Source organism: Polyodon spathula, chromosome 19 (assembly GCF_017654505.1).
Source record: "Polyodon spathula isolate WHYD16114869_AA chromosome 19, ASM1765450v1, whole genome shotgun sequence".
In the NCBI taxonomy this organism is placed as follows: domain Eukaryota; kingdom Metazoa; phylum Chordata; class Actinopteri; order Acipenseriformes; family Polyodontidae; genus Polyodon; species Polyodon spathula.
Genome location: NC_054552.1, coordinates 10,389,518 through 10,411,121, shown reverse-complemented (window position 1 = coordinate 10,411,121; position 21,604 = coordinate 10,389,518). Strand labels below are relative to the sequence as shown.

The 21,604-nt window shown below is 38.5% G+C and overlaps 1 protein-coding gene across 4 annotated transcripts in view; it reads left to right on the top strand.

Moving 5' to 3' along the window:
• The first annotated feature begins 534 nt into the window (after window positions 1-534).
• Window positions 535-21,604, top strand: part of LOC121294898 (phosphatidylserine synthase 2-like) — a 46,300-nt gene continuing 25,230 nt past the window's right edge. For 3 of the 4 annotated variants that reach the window (XM_041219069.1, XM_041219071.1, XM_041219072.1), the window contains exons 1-3: window positions 1,375-2,242; window positions 12,988-13,089; window positions 16,860-16,942. In XM_041219069.1, the coding sequence (XP_041075003.1) occupies window positions 2,025-2,242; window positions 12,988-13,089; window positions 16,860-16,942 (403 nt within the window). In that variant the 5' untranslated portion in view covers window positions 1,375-2,024. Of the gene's footprint in view, window positions 780-1,374; window positions 2,243-12,987; window positions 13,090-16,859; window positions 16,943-21,604 lie in introns of those variants that run through there. The other variant, XM_041219070.1, reaches the window with a different exon arrangement.

Below are 21,604 nucleotides of genomic sequence, written 5' to 3'. Positions count from 1 at the left end.
TGCAACTAACACCTATGATGGCAAAAACAACGTAATATTAAGTTTAATGATCTGTAACTTACAGAATAATGTATACAACCAATAATACAGTTTATTACCCATGAAATTAATTTAAGCTCCCACCCCCAAATAAAACCTGTGTGTTCTGTTGTTTTCATTTAATTACTTAATTACTGCTTCTGTTTGTGTAACCCCTGATGAAAATGGTAGGGCTTGCTTGGTTGGATGGTTTGAAAAGATTTACAATCTGCGACACTGGCTGGACTGAGAGATTTATTTTTATTTTTAATATGACATACTTTGTATTTACAATACAGAAATAACAACAGAACTATACATATATTTCAACAGCTTGAAAGAAAATGCATTAAAAAGCCTGTTCTGTGCAAATGATCCGTACTGATCGGTCATTTATTTATCTAGTTGTTATAATAATAATAATAATAATAATAATAATAATAATAATAATAATAATAATAATAATAATTTTATTTATTAGCATATTTTAACACTATACTTAAATGAGCTCAGAAACGTGTCCAGATGAAATATATAAAACCAGGAGTCCAAACTAAAGCAATAACAAAATGTGGTCGCACCACGGTACCTGTTGTGGTTACTATCAGTCACCCCCTGAAGCCGCTCTGTGATTCTGCATACTCCCTCCCAGCCACGAAAAGTTGGGAGTTAGTCACTTTTTACAGAGTAGCTGGGAGGGATGGAAGCGGGTCGATTTTAGAAGACCGGTACTTGAACATTGAAACGAGACAGTAGATCAGGTAAGAGAATGGTCTTTATCAGAATTGTCAACACTGAAAATTTACGTTATTTTACACAAAGGATTTTATGGTAATTAACTCATTCAGACATTACATAGTCATTACAGACCAAATATTGGCTCAGCCCATGACTTGTTTAGATACCATGTTATATAATGACAACATCTGTACTGAGGGGTTACATATTAACGTCTCGCTGCTCAATTGTCTAACTATAAAAACACCGCAGGATTACATGTCTGTTTACCACAGCAAACAGGTTGCACGAGTCGATAAGATTTATTTTGCAAAAGTTAAGGTAACGTTCTCGTACTTAAACGGGGGCAAACATAACTGAAAAGTAAAAATCAATAAATAAATACATAAATAAATAACAAATTATAATAATTCAACTGAATATGTAATAAACTTTTTAAAAACTCCCGAACACACGCATACAACTTGCACCGTGTTTCATAACTTGTAGTCGCACCGTAATGACCAATACCCCACGATTCAGTGACGTCAGGGATTTGTGTAACTCGACATAAAACAAGTGACAACAGCAAGCAGGTCCAACTGGCTCCGCTGATTTATTATAATAATGTTCACAGAACGGTTTCCGATTGGCTGTAGTGGACCCCTGCACACATGCAGTGCCCCGACCGCTTCGAGATAGGGCGGACTTCCTTCATATGCGGTTTAAAGCACTCTGCTCACCAGTGGAACAAACATTTGCCAAGCGGGTTGATTCATTAATGTTGGAGCATCATTCGGATACAGCGAAACAGATCTATCCAGTAGTATTTTCTGTGCAGAAATAAACATACAAGTTTGATCACGGCACGGCAGTACTTTCATTGTACGTTATTTTCAGTCTGGTGCAGCCAGTAATGCTACCGTGACTGACAGCCATTGCTTTTTGAAATGCAGTCGGAGGATTTATGAAAACGACGAGATTTTGAACAACGACAACATTTGGGTACTCCCTGGAAGAAAGGTATATTAGTAGTAAGCCATTTTAAGATTTTGACAGGAACAGGAGACGCCGATAATATTAGGCGATGCCACATTCACCTATGAACTCTTAGCAGGACAAGAAATACCTCGTTTTGGATTGGAGCGCTGCTTATTGCAATCTGAAATATCTCTGAACGCGTAACATCTATCACAGTGAGAATTTAATTTTAATCTGAAAAAAATGTGTATATGTGATAAGCTCATCAAGTAATTCTGCTGATCGTCTATTTGACTGTCAGCCCTAGAATGACCAAGGTGGAGAGGAAAGGTACCTCGCTGAGGAGGTCCTCTCTAGAAGACCAAGTCAATGGGTCCATGGTCAGTATGTTGGCACACTCCTTCAGTTCCAGCGCAGTTCCTGACCTCATGAAGGCCAAGAGTTCTGTACAGTTTTCCAGAGAGAACAGTTGCAGGAGGACCACTGAAACAGAAGTCTTTGATGATGGAACCAACACATTTTTCTGGTGAGTAGAAATTAAGTTGACTCTCATGCCTTTTGGTGGACAACAAATCTGGTGAACACCTGCCATAGCATTGTCAATCAGTCACATATTTGTGCATGCTTGGATATTGAGTATCTTCTGTCTGTCAGGCGCCATTACTGTCAGGACTGTTGTCTTGCTCATCCTGACTGAAACCCCCTTGCAACAGGTACATGCAGTTTTTATACTGCAGAATTGCATTTGCACAAATAGCTGTGTGCTACGTACTGCAGTAAAAATGATTGAATGAAATTTACCTCATGCATATTGCATATTATATGGTTATAATTCAGGGTTTTTTTTCCATCCTATTATATTGTTTGGTTAAAGAAATATGTGTTTTTACATAAGCTGCCCAGAAGTCGTTATTGTGTTTCATTGTGTATAAACTTGAAGGACTTTTGTAGGACAAAGCAATACATTTTTGCATTTGGTCATTATTAGGGATGTGGAAAATAAGGTTTATGATGCAAAAAGTTATAAACATATTCTTAATAAGCCTTAAACATCCTGCTGTTATACTAATAGGTTGCTGTTGAGAAATTTGAAATGATATACAAACTGGATCATTCTCATGAAACTGATGTAGTTCAGCTGTTTTTAATGCATAATGCAGAATTGCTTTCTTTAATTAAACTTGTAAATCTTGTTTCATCACTTATTTAATTGTGTGTTCAATTAAACAACAACCACGATCAATTATGAATCGGTCTTTGAATGTTTACTCCTCTGCTTTTTCAAGACTATACAGTGCTGTACCCAATTTGCTATTAAATATGATCATCACTAAACCGTAGACAACCCAGCTGAATTCTAATAGCTGTCACATCAGGTTTATAAAAGTGTATTGTGGAAATCACTATTGTAGATTTACCAGATGAATATGATAGATTAGACATGGTTTGGATAGATATTAACAAAGGTGTGTTTTTTTTTTTGTTTTTTTTTTTAAATATGAACACTTGTTATTATATTGGTTAACTAACTTGCCTGTAAGTTGATATAAAAAACTAATACATTTGTGTAAAAGATTGTTATATTGTACAATATATATATATATATATATATATATATATATATATATATATATATATATATATATATATATATATATATATTATAATTTGTATAAATGTTCTGTTTAAGTGTTGTTTATACCATCATACACATTTGCAATGACACAGTAGACTTGATGTCTAATCATGTTTATATTCTTTTCTTTAATGTATTCCATTGTTTTTTACATACAGTAGGCTACAAATTCAAATAATACAAATTTGAATCAATGTAAGATCAGCATAAAACACTACTTTTCATTTAATCGTTTAAAATACTGTTAAGGATTTTTTTTTCGTTTACTGTTTAACCCTTTCCAGCCTTACAGTATAGTAATAATCTGCCACAGCTTCCTGGGCTTTATCAGAAAACAAACCAGCTTCTTTATAGTCCCTAAATGTAGTTTTACAGTAGCAACAATAGAGGAGCACAACCTTTCCCTGTGAAACCACATTCCCCTGTAGTCACCCTTGTCAGCATGCTATGTGCAGCAGTAAATAGGTTTAAAAGGCAGCTTCAAGGTTTAAATGGCAGCTTCAAGGTAAGCTTCACTGTAATAAAGAAAACTAGGCACCCATTGTACCATATTTGGTTTGCCATTGAGTGGACTGGACTTAGTTGCTAAGCATTCCAAGCCCACTAACGATTATCTCTGCAAGCTAGCCTGGGGGTGGGGTAGAAATGATATTGGTGTATAATAATAAGCATTGGAGGGGTCAATGCATGTAATATCCCTAACTATGCCTCTTCAGCAAAGTGCTGTGGGATCCTTCAAGACAGGTGGGACTTAAGTGTTACGCCTTTCTGAAGAACCGGTTCTACACAGGTCCTGCCACACTCGCACATACACATGCATGTAGGCACATACTGTATACACACACACAAACCCCATGCTGAAGTGGTGCACTGTAGGCAGATGGAGTCCTGCTGAATTACCCAGATTCTCCCTCGGCATGATTCACACCTGTGACCGACTGGGTGCATCTATGAGGTAAACCGAATTGCAGTGCCTGTTGAGCTGCGGTCTATATGGGGTTCAGAAAGAGAAGGCCATGCAGCTGGTATCAGGAGGCAGGTAGGTACTGGAGCAGATCAGTTTGGCATTCTGACAAGTGAAGGTTATGTACTAGGCAGGCTGTTCAACAAGGCTGGTGTCTGAAGGTTGCAGTAGCAGCTGTGGAAACATGGTGCCAGCTTAGACAGTGCTTGCTACAGTGCTTGCATAACAAGTGATAAGGAGAAGCCATGTACCACTTTTGTGTTTTTATACCTGTATGAAATATTTTAATGTGGGTTTTCGGCTAATGCCTTCAGTGTTCAGATTCAGATGTTTTCTACTTAAGTTTTTAGTAGTAGTTATTGAATTTCATTATTTTACCTCTGCGTTAAATGAAAATGTACTATTTTTAGAGCGCTGTGATCTTGAGAGAATTTGGTTGGTTGCTGCCTTTTTAAAAAAACAAAAAATAATGCTATTCAAATTATCTTTGTGAAAGGCCCAGGTGGAATTGCCTCTGAGGAGAGTAGGTAGATACAATGCTTGCTGTTCAGTCCCAGCTTTCTGTGGAGGAACAAGGGGTAATTTTAATACCTGAAGCCCTGGACTGGCTAAATTGAGCAGAGGCCCACTTTATATGTCGAACTTACTGTACCAGACCTTACTGTCTTCTGCAGACCTGAAAAAATGAACCGAATTGCCAGCCCTGTAGGCCTACATGTTTTAAGTAGTCTGTCAGGTTTGGACTGCACTGTAACAAGCTGTCTTAAGTCTTAGATTTAATTTATTTTGGTTTTGTTGCAACCTTCCAATGTACAATAAAAGCATTACTTTTAAAAACAGCCCCTTTATATGTGTGTGTGTGTGTGTGTGTGTGTATATATACACACACACACACACACACACACACACACACACACACACACACAGTACCGTGAAAAAGTATTTGCCCCCTGTCTGATATTCTGCATTTTTGCATATTTTTGACACTGAATGTTATCAGATCTTCGACCGAAATCTAATATTAGGTAAAAGGGACCCTGAGTGAACAAATAACACAACATTTTGATATTTATTTATTAAACAAAGTTATGCAACACCCAATGTCCCTGTGTGAAAAAGTAATCACCCCCTTAGACTCAATAACTGGTTATGCCACCTTTAGCAGCAGTAACTGCAACCAAACGCTTCCTGTAGTTATTGATTAGTCTCACACAGCGCCGAGGAGGAATTCTGGCCCACTCCTTCATGCAGAACTGCTTCAACTCTGTGACATTTGTGGGTTTTTGAGCATAAACTGCGTTTCAGGTCCTGCTACAACATCTCAATGGGGTTTAGGTTTGGACTTTGACTAGGCCATTCCAAAACTTTACATTTCTTGTTCTTCAACCATTCTGATGTAGACTTGCTTCTGTGTTTCGGTTCATTGTCTTGCTGCATGACACAGCTGCGCTTCAGCTTCAGCTCATGGACAGATGGCCTGACATTCTCCTGTAGAATTCTCTGGTACAGAGCAGAATTCATGGTTCCTTCAATGATGGAAAGTCAATGCAGCAAATCATCCCCAAATCATGAAACTACCATCACCATGCTTTACCGTTGGTATGAGGTTCTTACTGTGGAATGCAGTGTTTGGTTTTCGCCAGACATAACTGGGCTCATGTTGGTCAAAAAGTTCTACTTTTGACTCATCTGTCCATAGAACATTGTTCCAGAACTCTTGAGGATCATCCAGGTGTTCTTTGGCAAACTTGAGATGAGCATTCATGTTCTTCTTAGTGAGCAGTGGTTTCCGCCTTGCTACTCTGCCATGAATCCCATTTTTGCCCAGTGTCTTTCTGATGGTGGAGTCATGAACACTGACTTTAGCCGAGGCGAGAGGCCTGCATGTTGTTCTAGAGTTCTTTATGACTTTCTAGACGATTTTACACCTTGATCTTGGAGAGATTTTGGCAGGAATGCCACTCCTGGGTAGATTCACTACTGTCCCAGACTTTCTCCATTTGGACAATATGACTCTGACTGTGGTTTGGTGGAGCCCCAGAGCCTTTGTAACCCTTTCCAGACTGATAAACATCTACAACTTTTTCCGGAGGTCTTCAGGAATTTCTTTTGATCGTGGCATGATGTGCCTGCAGAACCTGTGTGCTGACAACTGCACACTGATGGTAAGGGCCAAAGTTAGTTTGATTTATATTGGGCAGGGCTGGCCCTAATCAGGCCTGATTGTTAACCAAAGTATTCAGACAGCTGACCCTAACTGTCCCTTTAATTGGGTTGAGTTAACTAGGGGGGCAATAACTTTTTCACACCTGAAGATTGCACGTTTGATAACCTTGCACACCTAACAAGTGAAATAAGCACCAAACTTTGGTGTCATTTTTTTCTCTCAGACTCCCTCTATATACTACTACAACCCACATAAAGATCTGACCAAATTCAATGTGAAAAATGTGCAAAAATGCAGAAAATCAGACAGGGGGCAAATAATTTTTCATGGCACTGTATATTAAATATGCACTGCAGACTCGGTGGAAAATTAAAATCCTGTGGCTTCGGGCATTATAGCTCCCTGTCGGTAACAGTAGTCTTCCCTCGGAGCAATAATTTTCCACTGGCCCTCCCCTCTCTACCTCAATCTATCTGTCTGTCTGTCTATCAATTAGTGGATCCCTGCCTGAAAGAAATGTATCGGGGAAAGGGTTAATTTCTGTACTGCCAGAGAAATGTAGGGGTGTGGCTGTGTTCACACAGCCACAGGTGTAATTTATTTTTGTTAAATTAGTTAATGTCAACTGCCTGTAGCAGGCAGGTATTTAAACAAGAAACATGTGTGTTCGGGGCAGTCTCCAGTCTGTGTGGAGAAAGAGAGAGGCTGTCATTGTGAAGAGACCCATGTGGTTTTGTAAAGGTGGTGTGTAAACCTTTTTGTTTGTGTATGTTTGAGACATGCGTTTGATGGTAGTTGGTACTGGAAAATAAAAATTTAAAAAGTGTATTAGTATTGCTTGTGGGAGTTAGGTTTTGTTTTTGTTTTGCTGCTTTTATTTTTATTTCTGTAAATAATACAATCTGCACAAAAGTGCTTAAAAAATACCATTCTTGTCTCTTGGTCTGCTTCGAAAGGGCTATCAAACCTTTTATGCAAGTGAAATTTTTCACATATGGTTGCAGCATTTTATGCCAGGGGGAAAGTTTTGGAGAGCCCTGATCAGACTCTTATCACCTTGGTCTGACCTACAGTACATTTATTTTTAAAATGTACATACACCAGGAAAACCTCATTAAGTTGATCAGTCGGCTTGTTTCCAAGAATGATTCGGGAAATGAACCAAAATAACCTACCAGTTTAGTTGTGCAATTCCTTTGAAGGTAATGTGTCCTATGGTGGGAAAACCAAAAAACAAAAAAAGTCCAATCATACTTTAGTAAACTTTTAGTTGCTGTAGTTGAACCCTGGAAAGCTGAGCAGTTCTGTAAGCAACACTTTTTTGCAGGGTAAGCAGGCCATACATCTGTGTGGTTATCTCATTGAGGGATAAAAACTGGGCTGTGTGGTTGAAGGTGACTGTGCTACTGTAGGGATAGCTTTTTGAGATTACTTTACCAGTGCTTGAAACTCGCACTAGCCCTGCACGGTTGGGTTTCAGAGCTAGCTTAAATTAGGTATGTTACTTTAATTGTCAGGAGCCAGGAGTTTGATGTTAAATTGTTCTGCCCTTAGCAATAACAACTATTAGCAACTATATTTATGCTGTGGTTGTGCAATCCGTTCAGAGCAGCTTTTCAAACTCCTGACACCTGGGCTGCGTTCAATAGCCACAGCGCTCTGCCATGGTGCTATGTAACAAATTAGCTCTTATTGAACAGTGTGTTATGAAGAGAGAACTTTCATGATGGCAGAATACAGCACTAACATTGTTTTTGGATGAATTTATGGAAGATTATGCAGTCAGCTGTTTAATGCTTCTATTGCAATTGCATCGAGAGCCAACACCATGGCTTTAGCGGCAGTGTATTCAAACACGAGGGCCCTGCACAGATTGAAAACTACGTTGAGAGCATTGTTCCTCAGTACTGTGGTTGTTGCATATTGCATGTTTTATTTACAGGTGGCTACAGTGCAGTTTACACTTGCAATTAAGGTGTTTCTATTGTATGTAAGTATTGTTGTATAGCAAAATAAAATAAAAATTCCAAAAATAGAACAATTTTATTTTTTCAACAATTATTCAACCCAGTAACATTTTTATACAGCAAATAAAATGTAAAAAAAAAATTCCAAAGTTATTTCTTTAACAATTATACATCTGTGAATGACTTCAGCAGTTTCTTTGTTTTGCAACCCCAGGTGCAACCTTGTTCATTGCCATAAGCTCCTGCCTTTGCCTTTTCTATTCCTCTGCAAATTCTTACAATTAAAGTACTACTGTTTGTTTTTTCTCTCCAGTCTGATATACGTCTTGCAGTACATATATCATTTTGTGTATAATGTGCTCTTGGTTAGCTAGAAATGTAATCCTGCAAAAGTGCCTAATTTTAGTAAAGTTATGTTATTCTAACGTCCCCCTTTATGACACGCAAAAAAGGGTTTAAAGTTTTCGGTGTAGCCTGTACTGCTGTGCTTTTTCATACTCTCGCAGAAATAGCAAAACTATTAAAAAATAAAAAATAAAAATAAAAAAGCAGCATTACATATAGTTCACATTTAACACAGCGCTATGTGTCCATTATTTCTTTTAAAATATATTCCTTAAGGCCAAACAAACAAAGTTTTGAGTGTTGCAAGCGATGCTGCAGATTTACTTTGTTTAAAAGGAAAAAATGGTCAATTAATTACGTTGTTAATTTAAGTAAATGGTCAGATTTTTTTTTTTTTTTTTACAAAAAAATTATGCATACGGATATATTGGTCAAAAAGTCCAATATGTGAGGGAATTACGCCACAGCCGGCACACTGGTATTGTGCATTCGCCATTTTGAAACGCCCACAGAGTAAGTTCCTGAGACTGTTAGCTAACGATATGAAGGACTATCGGCGTGCAGGTCGTTCAAAATAAAGAGCCTTGTAGTGCTCTGCCTATTGAACGCTCCTCTGGTCATTTTGATTAATTATCTAAACAAGGGAACTTCTGAAAGCCAGGCTTGGATGCAGGGATAGTTCGAGTTCTGTATAGAACAGATACAGAAGATACAGGCCCAGGCAAGCTGTGAGGAAAACAGGTTAAAACAATAATGAAGTGATGATCCTTCCCTCTACCTTTCTCGTTGTTCCACTTGTCTGTACTGAAGTGTAACTGGTGCAATTTGTTGGAAAGTAAAATGTTATGGTATTTGGTATACAATTTTCTGCATGTCAAAAATGGTTTTGTTTGTATAAAACAAATCTGTTTCTTGTCTGCAAATGACTTCACCCCATGTTACCTTATCATTGTTTAGAACAAGTTTGAGAGTATCACTTTTGTTCCATACCGTACGTGTATATTATGTCATCCATAGCCACTGTATAAAACAATCTAGTGGTAAATTAAGAAATACCAAAAGAAACTTTGTAAAATTCTGTGACAGACATTTCCAAGTCTCTTTCAGTGTTTTCTGCCAAAAACATCTGTCCTTGAATTTTACAGTTTCTTGTAGTAATTTCTAGATTAGGGGTGTTATTAGTAGAAACATTTAGATGTTATCCGAGTGTAAAATGTTTGAGCGCTGTAAAAAATATGTAGGCCAAATATAGGTGTTGGCCTAAATGCAGTACACACACAAAACAGAGTTAGGAATGCCGTTGCCGACAATGGAGCACAGCAATTACATCACTTCATCAAAATTTCTCAGTCTGGTGAAAGTAATGAAATGAGCTAAAGCATATTGTGTGAAGCTGACACTCAGCTTCAGTGTCAAAGCTGGTGCTCGGGAATGTGAGAATGCAGTTAATGTAGGATCATTTATATCCTGTGGGCATGACACCTCATTTCTGGTTTGTACTGGTTAAGGATAAGTCAGATAAATTTGCTGATTACCTCATCAGATTTATGCACCCAATTGAAATATCAAGCTAGTGTCATTGGCCAGAGCATGATACATTCTGGGCAATTTCTGAGATTTTCAGGATCAATGCTAAAGACATTAAAAGTGAATGGCCATCAATGTCTGTCTTGCAATAAAGGATACAAGTTAACAGGTTACTGTAGTTGTTTAGCCTGTTACACCCACAACAAAATTGTTGTTTATTGAGTATTCTGGTTAAAAATATGATGCCACTGCAATAACCAAACATAGTCTTATTTGCAAGCTGGGACAGACTTCTCTCAAGACATCAGAGACTTGGTGAGAATGCTTTTGAGTTGCAGTTCAGTTTGTTTTGTGGGTACATTCCCCCGTGAAGGCAAAGGTAAATGCTGCCTTAGGGAAGATGTTCCAAATTTGCTGTACTTCAGAGTCAGATTTATCACCCTGTCCCTGCCGGGATAAGCCCCAGATGGATTTTATTGGCGCATCTTTAGTGCCAGTGAAGCTCCCTGGATTGCATCAACCAGCTCCTCCCAGACTGATGCAATCCACAGTGATTCCACAGTAGTATAAACTGCTCCAATAAAATCTACTGTAGCTGTGGCCTATCCTGGTCGGGTGCAAGTTTAAATCAGCCCATGTTTAATGGGGGGGAGAATACTAACTGGTTATGCAAGAAACAGAAAGGAGGGTTGGTGGCATAGCTAGTCATTATCTTTGCAAAGATTGAAACATTGGTACAAAAGTGTTTGTTTATAAGGCTATCCTTTGCAAAACCCCAAATTACCTTAATACATTGTTAGTGACCTCTGATAGTAATTATAATCTTAGATCTCACGCTGTTCTGAGTTTCACAGTTCCTAAAGTTCATACACAATTGGGAAAAAAGACATTTCAGTTTTCTTGCTCCTGGTCTTGGAATAAACCTCAGGAGGAAATGGAACTCTGCATTTTGATATCTCTAAAGGCGTTTAAAGAAAACGTTGGCATCTACTGTATGTACAGAGGTTTGCAAAAGTATTCACCCCCTGCAAAGTTTTCACATTTTGTTGGCACCTGAGCGTACTCCACAACGCTTTCAAATTAAACTTTACATGAAGACTCTTCACAAACTACACTGATACAGTTCAAAATTCATATAGAATATAAGTAAGATTTACAGAGAAAAACGACTTAATCTCAGTTGCGTAAGTATTCAACCTCTTTGCTACTGCAGCACCTAAATCTGTTTTCTCGTGAGGAATGGGCAAAAATGTCACCATCCTACTGTGCAAAGCTAGTAGAGACCTATCCAAAAAGACTCATAGCAGTAATTGCTGCGAAAGGTGCTTCTACCAATTACTGACTTAACACTCAAATAGAAGAAAGACAGCAGAATAAGGCTTTGATTTCTCCACTCATTTGGCAGCTAGGCACCAGTGCTTTTTTGACTTTTCCTAAATATATGTATTAAACATCTCAAACCATCAGTAGACCCAGGGTTGCAGGAACTTATGGAGATATAACACGTTATACCTAGAACTACCTGTTGTCCTTCTTGAAAAAGCAAAACTTGTAACCTGGCATGCTTGCAAAGATTGATGTGGACTAGGGAGTTAGCATGTGTATTAGTTTATATATTTTTAAATTATTTTTAACAACATTTAAATGAGTGACATATAACCAAAACAACCAACTTTAATAAAAAATGGAACAGAGCTGTGTAAATATATATTTTCAAAAAGGGCAGAGTTGCAAAATGAAAGTTAAACAAGACACAATTGGGGCTACCTTGGTCTTTCAGTTTCATTCACAAACCCTAACTCTGCAGCTGTGGAAACCAGCATGGGAGCACATCTACACTCTAAAAATGGGACACCAGTTTACCTCCAATGGACAGGGGAAATTGATACTTCCTGTATGGAAATGGAATGTGCTCTTCAGTGTGTCTCATAAATCAGACATCTTAGGTAATATTCTGTCATTTGCAGATCAGGATGTTGTCTGTTTAATCTGGCACCACACATGAAAATGAGATGAATTTGTTCCTCTTTGGTGAAAACCATTTCACTCCTGAAAGACGATGCCTGACTTATGGGTCACCACGTACATAAAAGTGTAATCTCCCTGTTGCAAGCCAGTTTCAGTTCCTACAGTACGTGCACAACAGCAAATCTGACAGACTTTAAGAGAGTACTTATAGTTGACGTTCAAATTACTTATGTTTTATGAGGAACAGTCTGAAGAAGTGCTCCGGGCCGTTCTAAACAGTACTTGGCTGAAAATGCCCACCCACTGAAGGAATTGTAGACTTCATCGAGCAATGAATGGCCATGTAACCATCCAGACCAATATTTAAGTGCTTTGCAAACATCCGTGCTTATTGACTGCATTATGGCAGGTGTTTTTTTTTTGTTTGTTTTTTTGAAAACCTTGTAAAACTAATTCTAGTTTATCCTTTTAAAGCACCTGTCCAACCTTTTGGTCTTTTCTGGACAGCCCTGGTGTGCAGTATGGGAGTGGCTTTGGGTTGTGTTCTGATCTCTCTTTTCTGGACAGCACTGGCATGCAATACGGGAGTGGCTTTGGGTTCTGTTCTGATCTCTCTTTTCTGGACAGCCCTGGCGTGCAGTACGGGAGTGGCTTTGGGTTCTGTTCTGATCTCTTTTTCTGTCCCTTGTCTCTGCAGGAGGGCCCACACAGTGACAGTGCTGTTCATTCTGACGTGTGCTCTGGGGTATGTGACATTGTTGGAAGAAACGCCTCAGGACACCGCCTACAACACCAAGAGGTAAAGAAACCAGCAACCTGTGGAAACCTCTGGCAAGTTTTCATTTGTTTTGGTGCTGAGCGTTTCCATACTGGCTCAGTGCCTGCAGGTCTGTCAGCCAGTCAGGTAAATTGTTATAACTGACTAGAATGCCTCATGTGTACTGTGCAGGTTGTGGCAGCTTATTAAGTTTTGTCTACACTTGTTTGGCGTGAAACAATTGATAGTTGTTTTCCTTGAATTAATATTAGACTGCAGCAATTACCTCCCCTCCCCCCACATGCTGTCGCAGTAGGAAATGATAAGTGTCATGCTGTTTAAAAGCTGACACCTGCTATTAAATTGCGTAACTTCTTTATCTTTCCCTGTTGTGTGTTGTTATTGCACCGCATTCATGTGCGTTCTGAAATGCTAATGTTACAAAGGCAATCTTCGAGGCTGTTTTATCAAAGCAAATATGAAGGGCTTCACAAAACAACAGCATCAAAAGTAGACTGAGTCGCTTCTTTTTATTTTTGTGTACCTGCTCTATCAATTGTAGTAAATATTTTGTAGTGAGTTGTGCTTTTCTAATAAATAATGATACATTATTTAGAATGTTAAAAATCTACATGTAGAGTGTCTGTGATGTATTGTAACATGGATTGTGCCTATTGAAATAACGCTAATGAAAAAATAAAAAAAACACCTGTCAAAATACCTGGCAGTCATGGAATATACCACTGAAGGCAATTTTGAGCTGTTTGCACCGGTGACAATCAATAAATGGGTTGAGGTAGGAGCTGCATCGGCTCATATTTGCAAGTCTCCCGAAAGCGAAGAAAAGAAAAAGTTAAATCATCACTCTGAGGTACAGAACTCTAACATTGATGTGCTAGAAAAAACTAGAAATGAAATGTATACCACCAAGCAAACCAGTTGGGCTGTTAAATGCTTTAATGACTGGCTGTCTTTAAAACAATACATATTGAGTTCACACAACTAACAAAAGAAGAGCTAAATAATATCTTTAGAGATTTTTATCACACAGTCCGAAACTGTGAAGGTGAGCAATACGGACTCAGCAGCTGTGTTAGGCTCCATGCTGGGCTGACCACCCATTAAGTTTATCCTGCTGTGTAATGAGCGACACAGAATTCACAAGTTCAAACAACGTGTTTGTGGGATCTACAACGAGAAGGCCGGGATAAAATACTACATAATCATGCAATAACTGAAAGAGATTTTCAAATAATCAAACATTCTGAAGCCCTGAACCTTGACACAGCTGTTGGTCTTGTGAGTAAAGTTTGGTTTGACGTCCAGGTACATTTTGGACACAGGAGAAAAGAAGGAAACAGACAACTACTGGCAGATTATTTTATAAAAACAGATGACCTTTAACGAAAGTACAGAAAATCTGAAAAATCCCTACAAACGAGACAAAGAATGTCACCGTGGATTCATGTTTGAAGAACCCAGAAATCACTTGTGTCCAGACAAGTACTTGTCAAAACTTCCAGTAAATCCACCTGCCTTTTATCTTAACCCTAACAAAGGAGAACAAAACAATAATAATAATAATAATTGCACTGAAAAAGTTTAAATCTTTCTTTTTAGTTGAGAGTAGAGCAGATACTGTAATGGCCAGATACAATCCCAAACATCTACAGCAGATGGGTTCTAGCATTTAGTCTGAACCCTGCAATCTGTAGAATTACTGCACCCTATTGTTTGTTCTGTCTTTGGCAGCTTTGTAACTGCTGCTTGTAACCCTTTGTCTGGTTGAACAGGAAACCCCATTGTGTCCTTTTCAATCATTGCTGTAACTGTTCCAAATAACAACCCAGCAATCAATGTTAAAGGAAGTCATTGCAATTTGCTTCCTCAAGAGTTTGTATCCTTTCTAGAAAGCAAACCTTGCAAATTACTCTTTCATTTTTATGGGGCTCTATTTTCAAACTTAATAAAATATGGTTTGATACCTATGAAGCTGCTAACAAAAAAAAGAATATCAAACTGCTGTGCACTTCTATATAGATCTCAAATGAAATGTAGCAAACCTGTATTTTCCCTTTTTTAAAGCATGGCAACAACATCCTCTTTCCTTTCACAAACCCAGGAGTTCCCAAATTTAGTGAGCCACAAAAATTGTTTCATGAGGGTCGCAGCACATACAAAAATGTTCTCTCCCAAATGACCCTGACAAAGCGATGTTCCCCAAACCGGAGGATCAATTCTTTTCCAGGAATGCTGCTGTTTGGTACTTGGAGATATTTAGTCAGTTCGTGCCCATGCTACCTGTACTGTGTACGATTATACAATAAAAGGGGGTGATTGTAAAGAGAACAAAATAATTATAACATCATTTTTTCAATTAAAATAAATAAATGCTGGATTTATGGTTTTGGTAAGTTCTTGATCCATTTTCTTTACCTACATAAACAAAATGCCTTTTGCAGGCAGGTTTATGTTGCATTTGCAGTCAGAGAGCGTACAGGGGAGTGGAGCGTTTTCTCAAACGTCCGATAAATGGCACAGAACGAAAGCAGTATTACTTCTACCAATACCATCAAACAACCTATCTCACTAAAAGTATTGAAATCTAAATTTTGGGTGGGGGACCTCAGGATGCCTAATGCCATGGATGGTCTTGCGTCAAGAACGTTGTGGAAACTCTGCACTAACCAATTACACTTTTTCTGTACAAATCCTGAGTCGTGTTTTAAATTATCATGGAGAAATAATTACAATTATTTCTCCATGATAATTTAAAACATGACTCGGGATTTGCACAGTACATGTTCTTGTTATGTGAGAAGCATGTAATTTTCTTTCTGTTGGGGAAAGGATTTTTATTTCTGTTTGTTCATGAAGTTGATCTCATAGTAATGACTAGTTGTTTCTTGATGTGACCTAGATGCAAAGAAATAGTCCTTTCCTTAAGATATTAGTTTGGTTTATTCTGTGTATGTGTGGAATCGTTTTCCCATTACAGAGCAAGCCGATTAAAATATGCATACAGAAACAAGCTCTTTTAATACCCATTTGCACCCGTGTTTTTCCCTCCCCCGTTCCTTTGTAGGTCCAAACACCCTGTGGGCTACACCCGCGGAGGGTCCCATATGCAGAGACAATGACGTATCTTGTGCTAAAGTTATCTAAAGGTTGCTATTGCAGAAATTAAACTGGTTTGGCTTGTTTTGTAGTTGTTCTTTCGTGTTATCACACTGTATTTAAACTATGCTGTCTTGGTATGTTCCTTTTGTTCTTTTGTGTTGTCAAACTATGCGTAAACTATGTTATTTTGGGTGTACTTATCCCTCCAGCACTGGGTGATTTTGTAGTTTCTTTAGCTGATAAACTGCCGCTGTTGTTTTATGCACAGACTTGTGGGATTGGCCTGATTTCTGCGGAATAGCACTATCCGTTAATTATACCTTCTCTGCCACTTTTTTTCTGCAAAACTAACAAAGTGTCCAAAACTGTAAGTGCTTGCATCTTATATTGTGTTAATTATCATACAGTTCATATTAATAATTACATCCTTTGGGTTATAGTTGCTGTCATACAAGTGAAAGGTTTTGACCTTTCAATAAAGTGCCTCATTTATTTTGAGATTCGCTCCGCAAAAACTAAAAGAAGAAACGTATTTCCTCAATGGCCTGTCAGAAACGTTAATAAGTCTGCCTCTCTCCCATATTCATTTATATTAACTGTTCTGAACAGCAACGAGAAGATGCTGTACTAACTGAGAATATGGTATAAATCCTATAAATCTTCCATTTTGTGGTATCTTTTTATTTTTTTAGAGGGATTGTTGCCAGCATCTTGGTGTTCTTGTGCTTTGGTGTAACGCAAGCTAAAGACGGACCTTTCTCAAGACCCCATCCAGGTAATAATAATCTTTGTTGATATTAATAATAAGAAGAATATGAGTGCATTTACTGTCATGGTGATGCATATTCACAGTCACAGAGCTATATTAGATGTAAGTGGTCGTGTGCTGAGTAAGAAGTAAAAACAGGTAAGTTAAAATTATTGGTCATACTTGTTTTTAAGGCCTTTTCTTGACACCTAACACAATTCTTTAAAAAATGGTTAAAACCATTATCTGATAACATTAAATAACTGTCTGGCCACTTCCTGATTTGATAGGACTGCTGTGTAAATGGAAGTCACAGTGACTTTTTCATGGTACTGCCCCCTGCAGTGTTTTTTTGTGTCCTGGAAGGGGGAAGTAATAAAATGCCTTTTAAAAAAAAAATAAAAAATTTTACAGCAAACAAATACAGTTTCAGAGCTGTTTTATCTTCTGTCCTGTTTTCGCAAAGAGACCGTTCTGCTCCGTTCTGTCTACATTTCTCATTAAATGATTTTCATGTGTGTCGATTAAGCATGTGAACACACTCATTTACAACATTTGTAACCAATAACAGGTCTGTATTGGTTGTGATCACACACCGTATGGACACATGTAGGATGGAAAATGGGATTTAAGTGACCCTAGAGGGGTGTTCAGCATTATTTCAATTCAGGATGTTATGGTCCTGAATATCACTGCATTGTGTTTTTTATAGGGTATGTTATTTTGCTGACCAGGCGACATCATAACTGTTGAAATTCACCATAGGTGAATGTTTGTAGCTTCTGGAATTTTAGAAACACATTTGCATTGTGGTGGTGTGGTGTAGCCCCAAGGTCCTAGGTTCGATTCCAGCCTAGGGGTCTGTCTGTGTGTGGAGTTTGCAGGTTCTCCCTGTGTCTGCGTGGATTTTCTCCGGGTACTCCGGTTTCTTCCCACAGTCCAAAGACATGCTGTTCAGGTTGATTGGTCATTTTAAGTTGCCCTCTGTGTTTGTATGTATGTGGTGCCCTGCGATGGACTGGCATCCCGTCCAGGGTGTAGTCCTGCCTTGCGCCCTACGTCTGCCGGGTTAGGCTCCGGCTCACCGCGACCTTGTAAAGGATTAAGGGGTTAATGATGATGGATGGATGGATGGATTAAAAAAATCTAATTTTAATTAGAAAAATCAATTTGGTACTGAAGAAATGTGCCGGACAGATAAAGCAGTAATGGAAAAGATGTCCCTGGGCACTCCGCACGACAGATTTAACGTGGAATTCCCAGAATGCACTTTTAATATGAATGGCTCTTCTTTTCTACTGTGAGGGGAGGGTAGGCCTCAGGTTTCAATAGAATTTATCATTTAGTTGGTTCAAAGATTATCCGATTCATCAGTCGGGTGTAGACTTCACTTCTTTAACAAATGGAACTTACAGAATAATTCTCGTTCTTTAGCTAAATAAGAGATAGTGGTGTAGCAGTACACTCATTTCACTATGCAATGCGTATCACAATATGCATCACAAAAATAATGAAATACTAATTTACTATAATGTGTAGATATTTCATAATGGAAATGTCAGATGTATGAAGTGCTGGCAATATTATAATACGAGCGATTGCCTGGAACTTTTCTGTTGGCGTCATGTACATCAGCACCCTGAATCCTGCTTGACTGTTTAGGCAATTCAAAGTCTGGCACGTGGTTAGCAGAGGCTGTCATTTTGTGTTTACTAAACCAAAATCACCTTTTGATAGATTGACATGTTTGCATACTTTTTGTACAGTAAAGTACCCACTTTGAGTGTAGTTACTGGCATTTTGCCATGTTTTAAGTCGCTGCTCTCGGGGGGGGGGGGGGGGGACCTTGTTATACCTGTGGTACACCAGTACTGCCCTTGACCTGTTGGGTCTAGCAGCTCACATCATATGGAAATAATATGAATTTATTCAGGATTAGCTGACTCAAAATTCCTAGGGAGAAAAAAGGAAGCTCCTGTTTTGCAGCAGTGGCTTTTTAAAGATTGGTGCTACTTGAAAATGTTAAAGATGGAACTATTACTATCCTTAGTGCTGTATACTCAATGTATGTGTTGGCCTCATACATAATTTAGACACCCACTTCCCAGTCAGTAACTCTAAATTAACATCAATGTATATACCGGATTCTGCCAGGTCAATGCCTTGGTTTAAAGATCTGCAGCTTTATAATTTAATGTTTGTTTTTAAATCACAAAACAGTGGACATACTGCAGCAGCTGAAGTACTAAGAATCTGGCTAAATCACTGTCCAAAAGTAGTGTACAGATCTTTCAATTGTATAGTCTTGGCACTATGTGCTATTGTAAATTTTGTATTAAGCATGGCTTTTATAGGTGTATATTCCACCAGTCAATAAATATGTTAACTGCACTTCTTAATTTTTATCGTGACTCGGCAGAATCCTAAAGAATAAAGCCATAAGAGTTTTTATTCCTCAGAGTGTTAAAGGCTTTTGAATTCCATTATATTCTGGCCAGGACATTTTACTGTGGTGATAGTAAGCGGACAGTGACCATGCTTTATTAAATGTAATCGTCACTTTTTGTATATAGTTTTCTGACTCAGTCATTACATCCTGCTGACTTCTTAGAACTTAGATGTTTAACGCACCCCTGTGGCTTCAACAGAGCTCTCCAACATGTCTTCTTTCTTAGTACAGCTGCTACACAGAGTGTAACCATTAACCTGTCCTCCTCCAACACTCTGTCCCCAATCGATGTAAGAAATGCCAAGCGTGGCAGAAATCTGGTCGCCATTTGCAGTCAGTTTTTTCAGCGCTTGTCAGGCGCGTCCGGTCCAATTTATTTTCACACGCGCTGTTTAAAATATTTATTTTTCGGAGTAAACCAGGTTTAAAACGCATTGCATGGCAAAATGACATCAGTACTGCGTCTTCACTGAATTTTTCACATACCTCTTTATAGACCTGCATACTGAAATGCTCTCCTGATCACTCATTTTATCATCTCAATAATGCGATCCAAGTCATTATTTTATTATTATAACATCTCAAAAAGCTCTGCTAATGTCTGTGGTGTTCTTTGAGTGCTCAATGCGGAAGCAGCTATCTCCTTTGTGTACATCTTATCTCTTTGGTGGAGCTGCTAGCTCTATTGCTCACTCTTCCCCCCTTTTTTTTCTGACTTCATTCGGCTCCTGTTGATCTCACTTGGCCATTGAATGGTTTTCTCTGCTTTTTCCGGGGAAAAAAACTACTAGAGACCTGTGCTTTACATCTTTTTGATGATGTCGGACAGAGTCTGACATTGGACTGGAAAGGGAAAATCGTCACAGGACTGCAAAGAGTTTAAGTCGCTGCTCTCGTAATCGAAGAATTGAGTGAATCATGATGTGAATTTCAGTAAGGAAACTGCATTTCCCAGGTAAGCACTGTGCTGCACACTGGGAATACAAGCGTGCTTAGATAAACAAGGACGATCATAGAGTGCTGTGATTGGCTCAGGATTTTGTATTGTAGGGGTAATGCACTCAGTCAAGTGGTTTCAGTGAGTTTTGCATGGTGTTAGCAGCTGGAATTTGTTCACTTCTGACTGTGAAATTAAATCTTCAACATTGTGGTAGTCACTTGGCCACCAAGCTGGGAAGGTATTTCTGCCGCCCTGGGAATGCCACAATTTGTTCTACGTGATATTTTTTTACACCCAGAAGGGGATTTCAGAACTACTGATTAATGGTTACAGTCTTTTGAATCCAGAGGGGATCTTTAAACTAAATGAGTCATCAGGACTTGATGACTGAAACAGAAAACCATATTCACAAAGTGAATATAAACAAGAGGTAGATTACATTTAAGATCACTGTTATTGCAAGTTACTGCTTAATGCTAAACAATTTGGACTACTTTCTACCCCATTGTTTGAAACGGAGAACATGTGTTTCAAGCTGCTCACATGCCTCTATTGTAATTGTAAGCCTTAATTGGTTCTTGCTCTTGAATACAGCTCAGAGGTGTTTGATACTCGGACACTCGAAACCTCAGTTCTGTATCTACCCTTTAAACAACTTGCTTACAAGACTTTGGTAACTTGAGACAACATGTTCCTAGACTACTAGCCTTGAAATATAACCCATACTTTCCTTGACTTGTATCGTATCACAAGCTTTCATTGATGGAAGCCAAGGTACCTGTTACATATACACTGTGGGATGCAAGATCAGTTTACTCAAATGCAGAATCTCTGGTTTGTCGCAATATTAAGGGATGATAAACGGAATCATTTATTAAGTATTTAACAAAGAAAACCACTTGTGCATTTTGAGTATTTTTAAATGTTAGAGTCAGCAGCTTAAGCAAATTGAAACTTGTCCTGGATATCGGAATTCTGTAAAGATCTTTTTCGTCACTTGTCTGTGACACTGTTTGTCTACAGCACTGGATTTCCCCTACCCTCTCTGTCATGATATCTATTGAGTCGGGACTAATCTCCCTGCCAACAATTTAACACAGGAATCCACGGAGCCAGCAGAGAGGACAGAGTCTTAGGATATTTATTTAAGGAACTGTGGAGATTTAAGACTGAGCTCCAGCATAGATTAGTCGGAGCCAAGAGATTACGCACTTGGAGTATTTGTGTTTCACAGTTTATAGTTCAAAAGCTGCAGGTTCACTCCCATCTCCAACACAGAAAAGCTATGCAATATGCTACT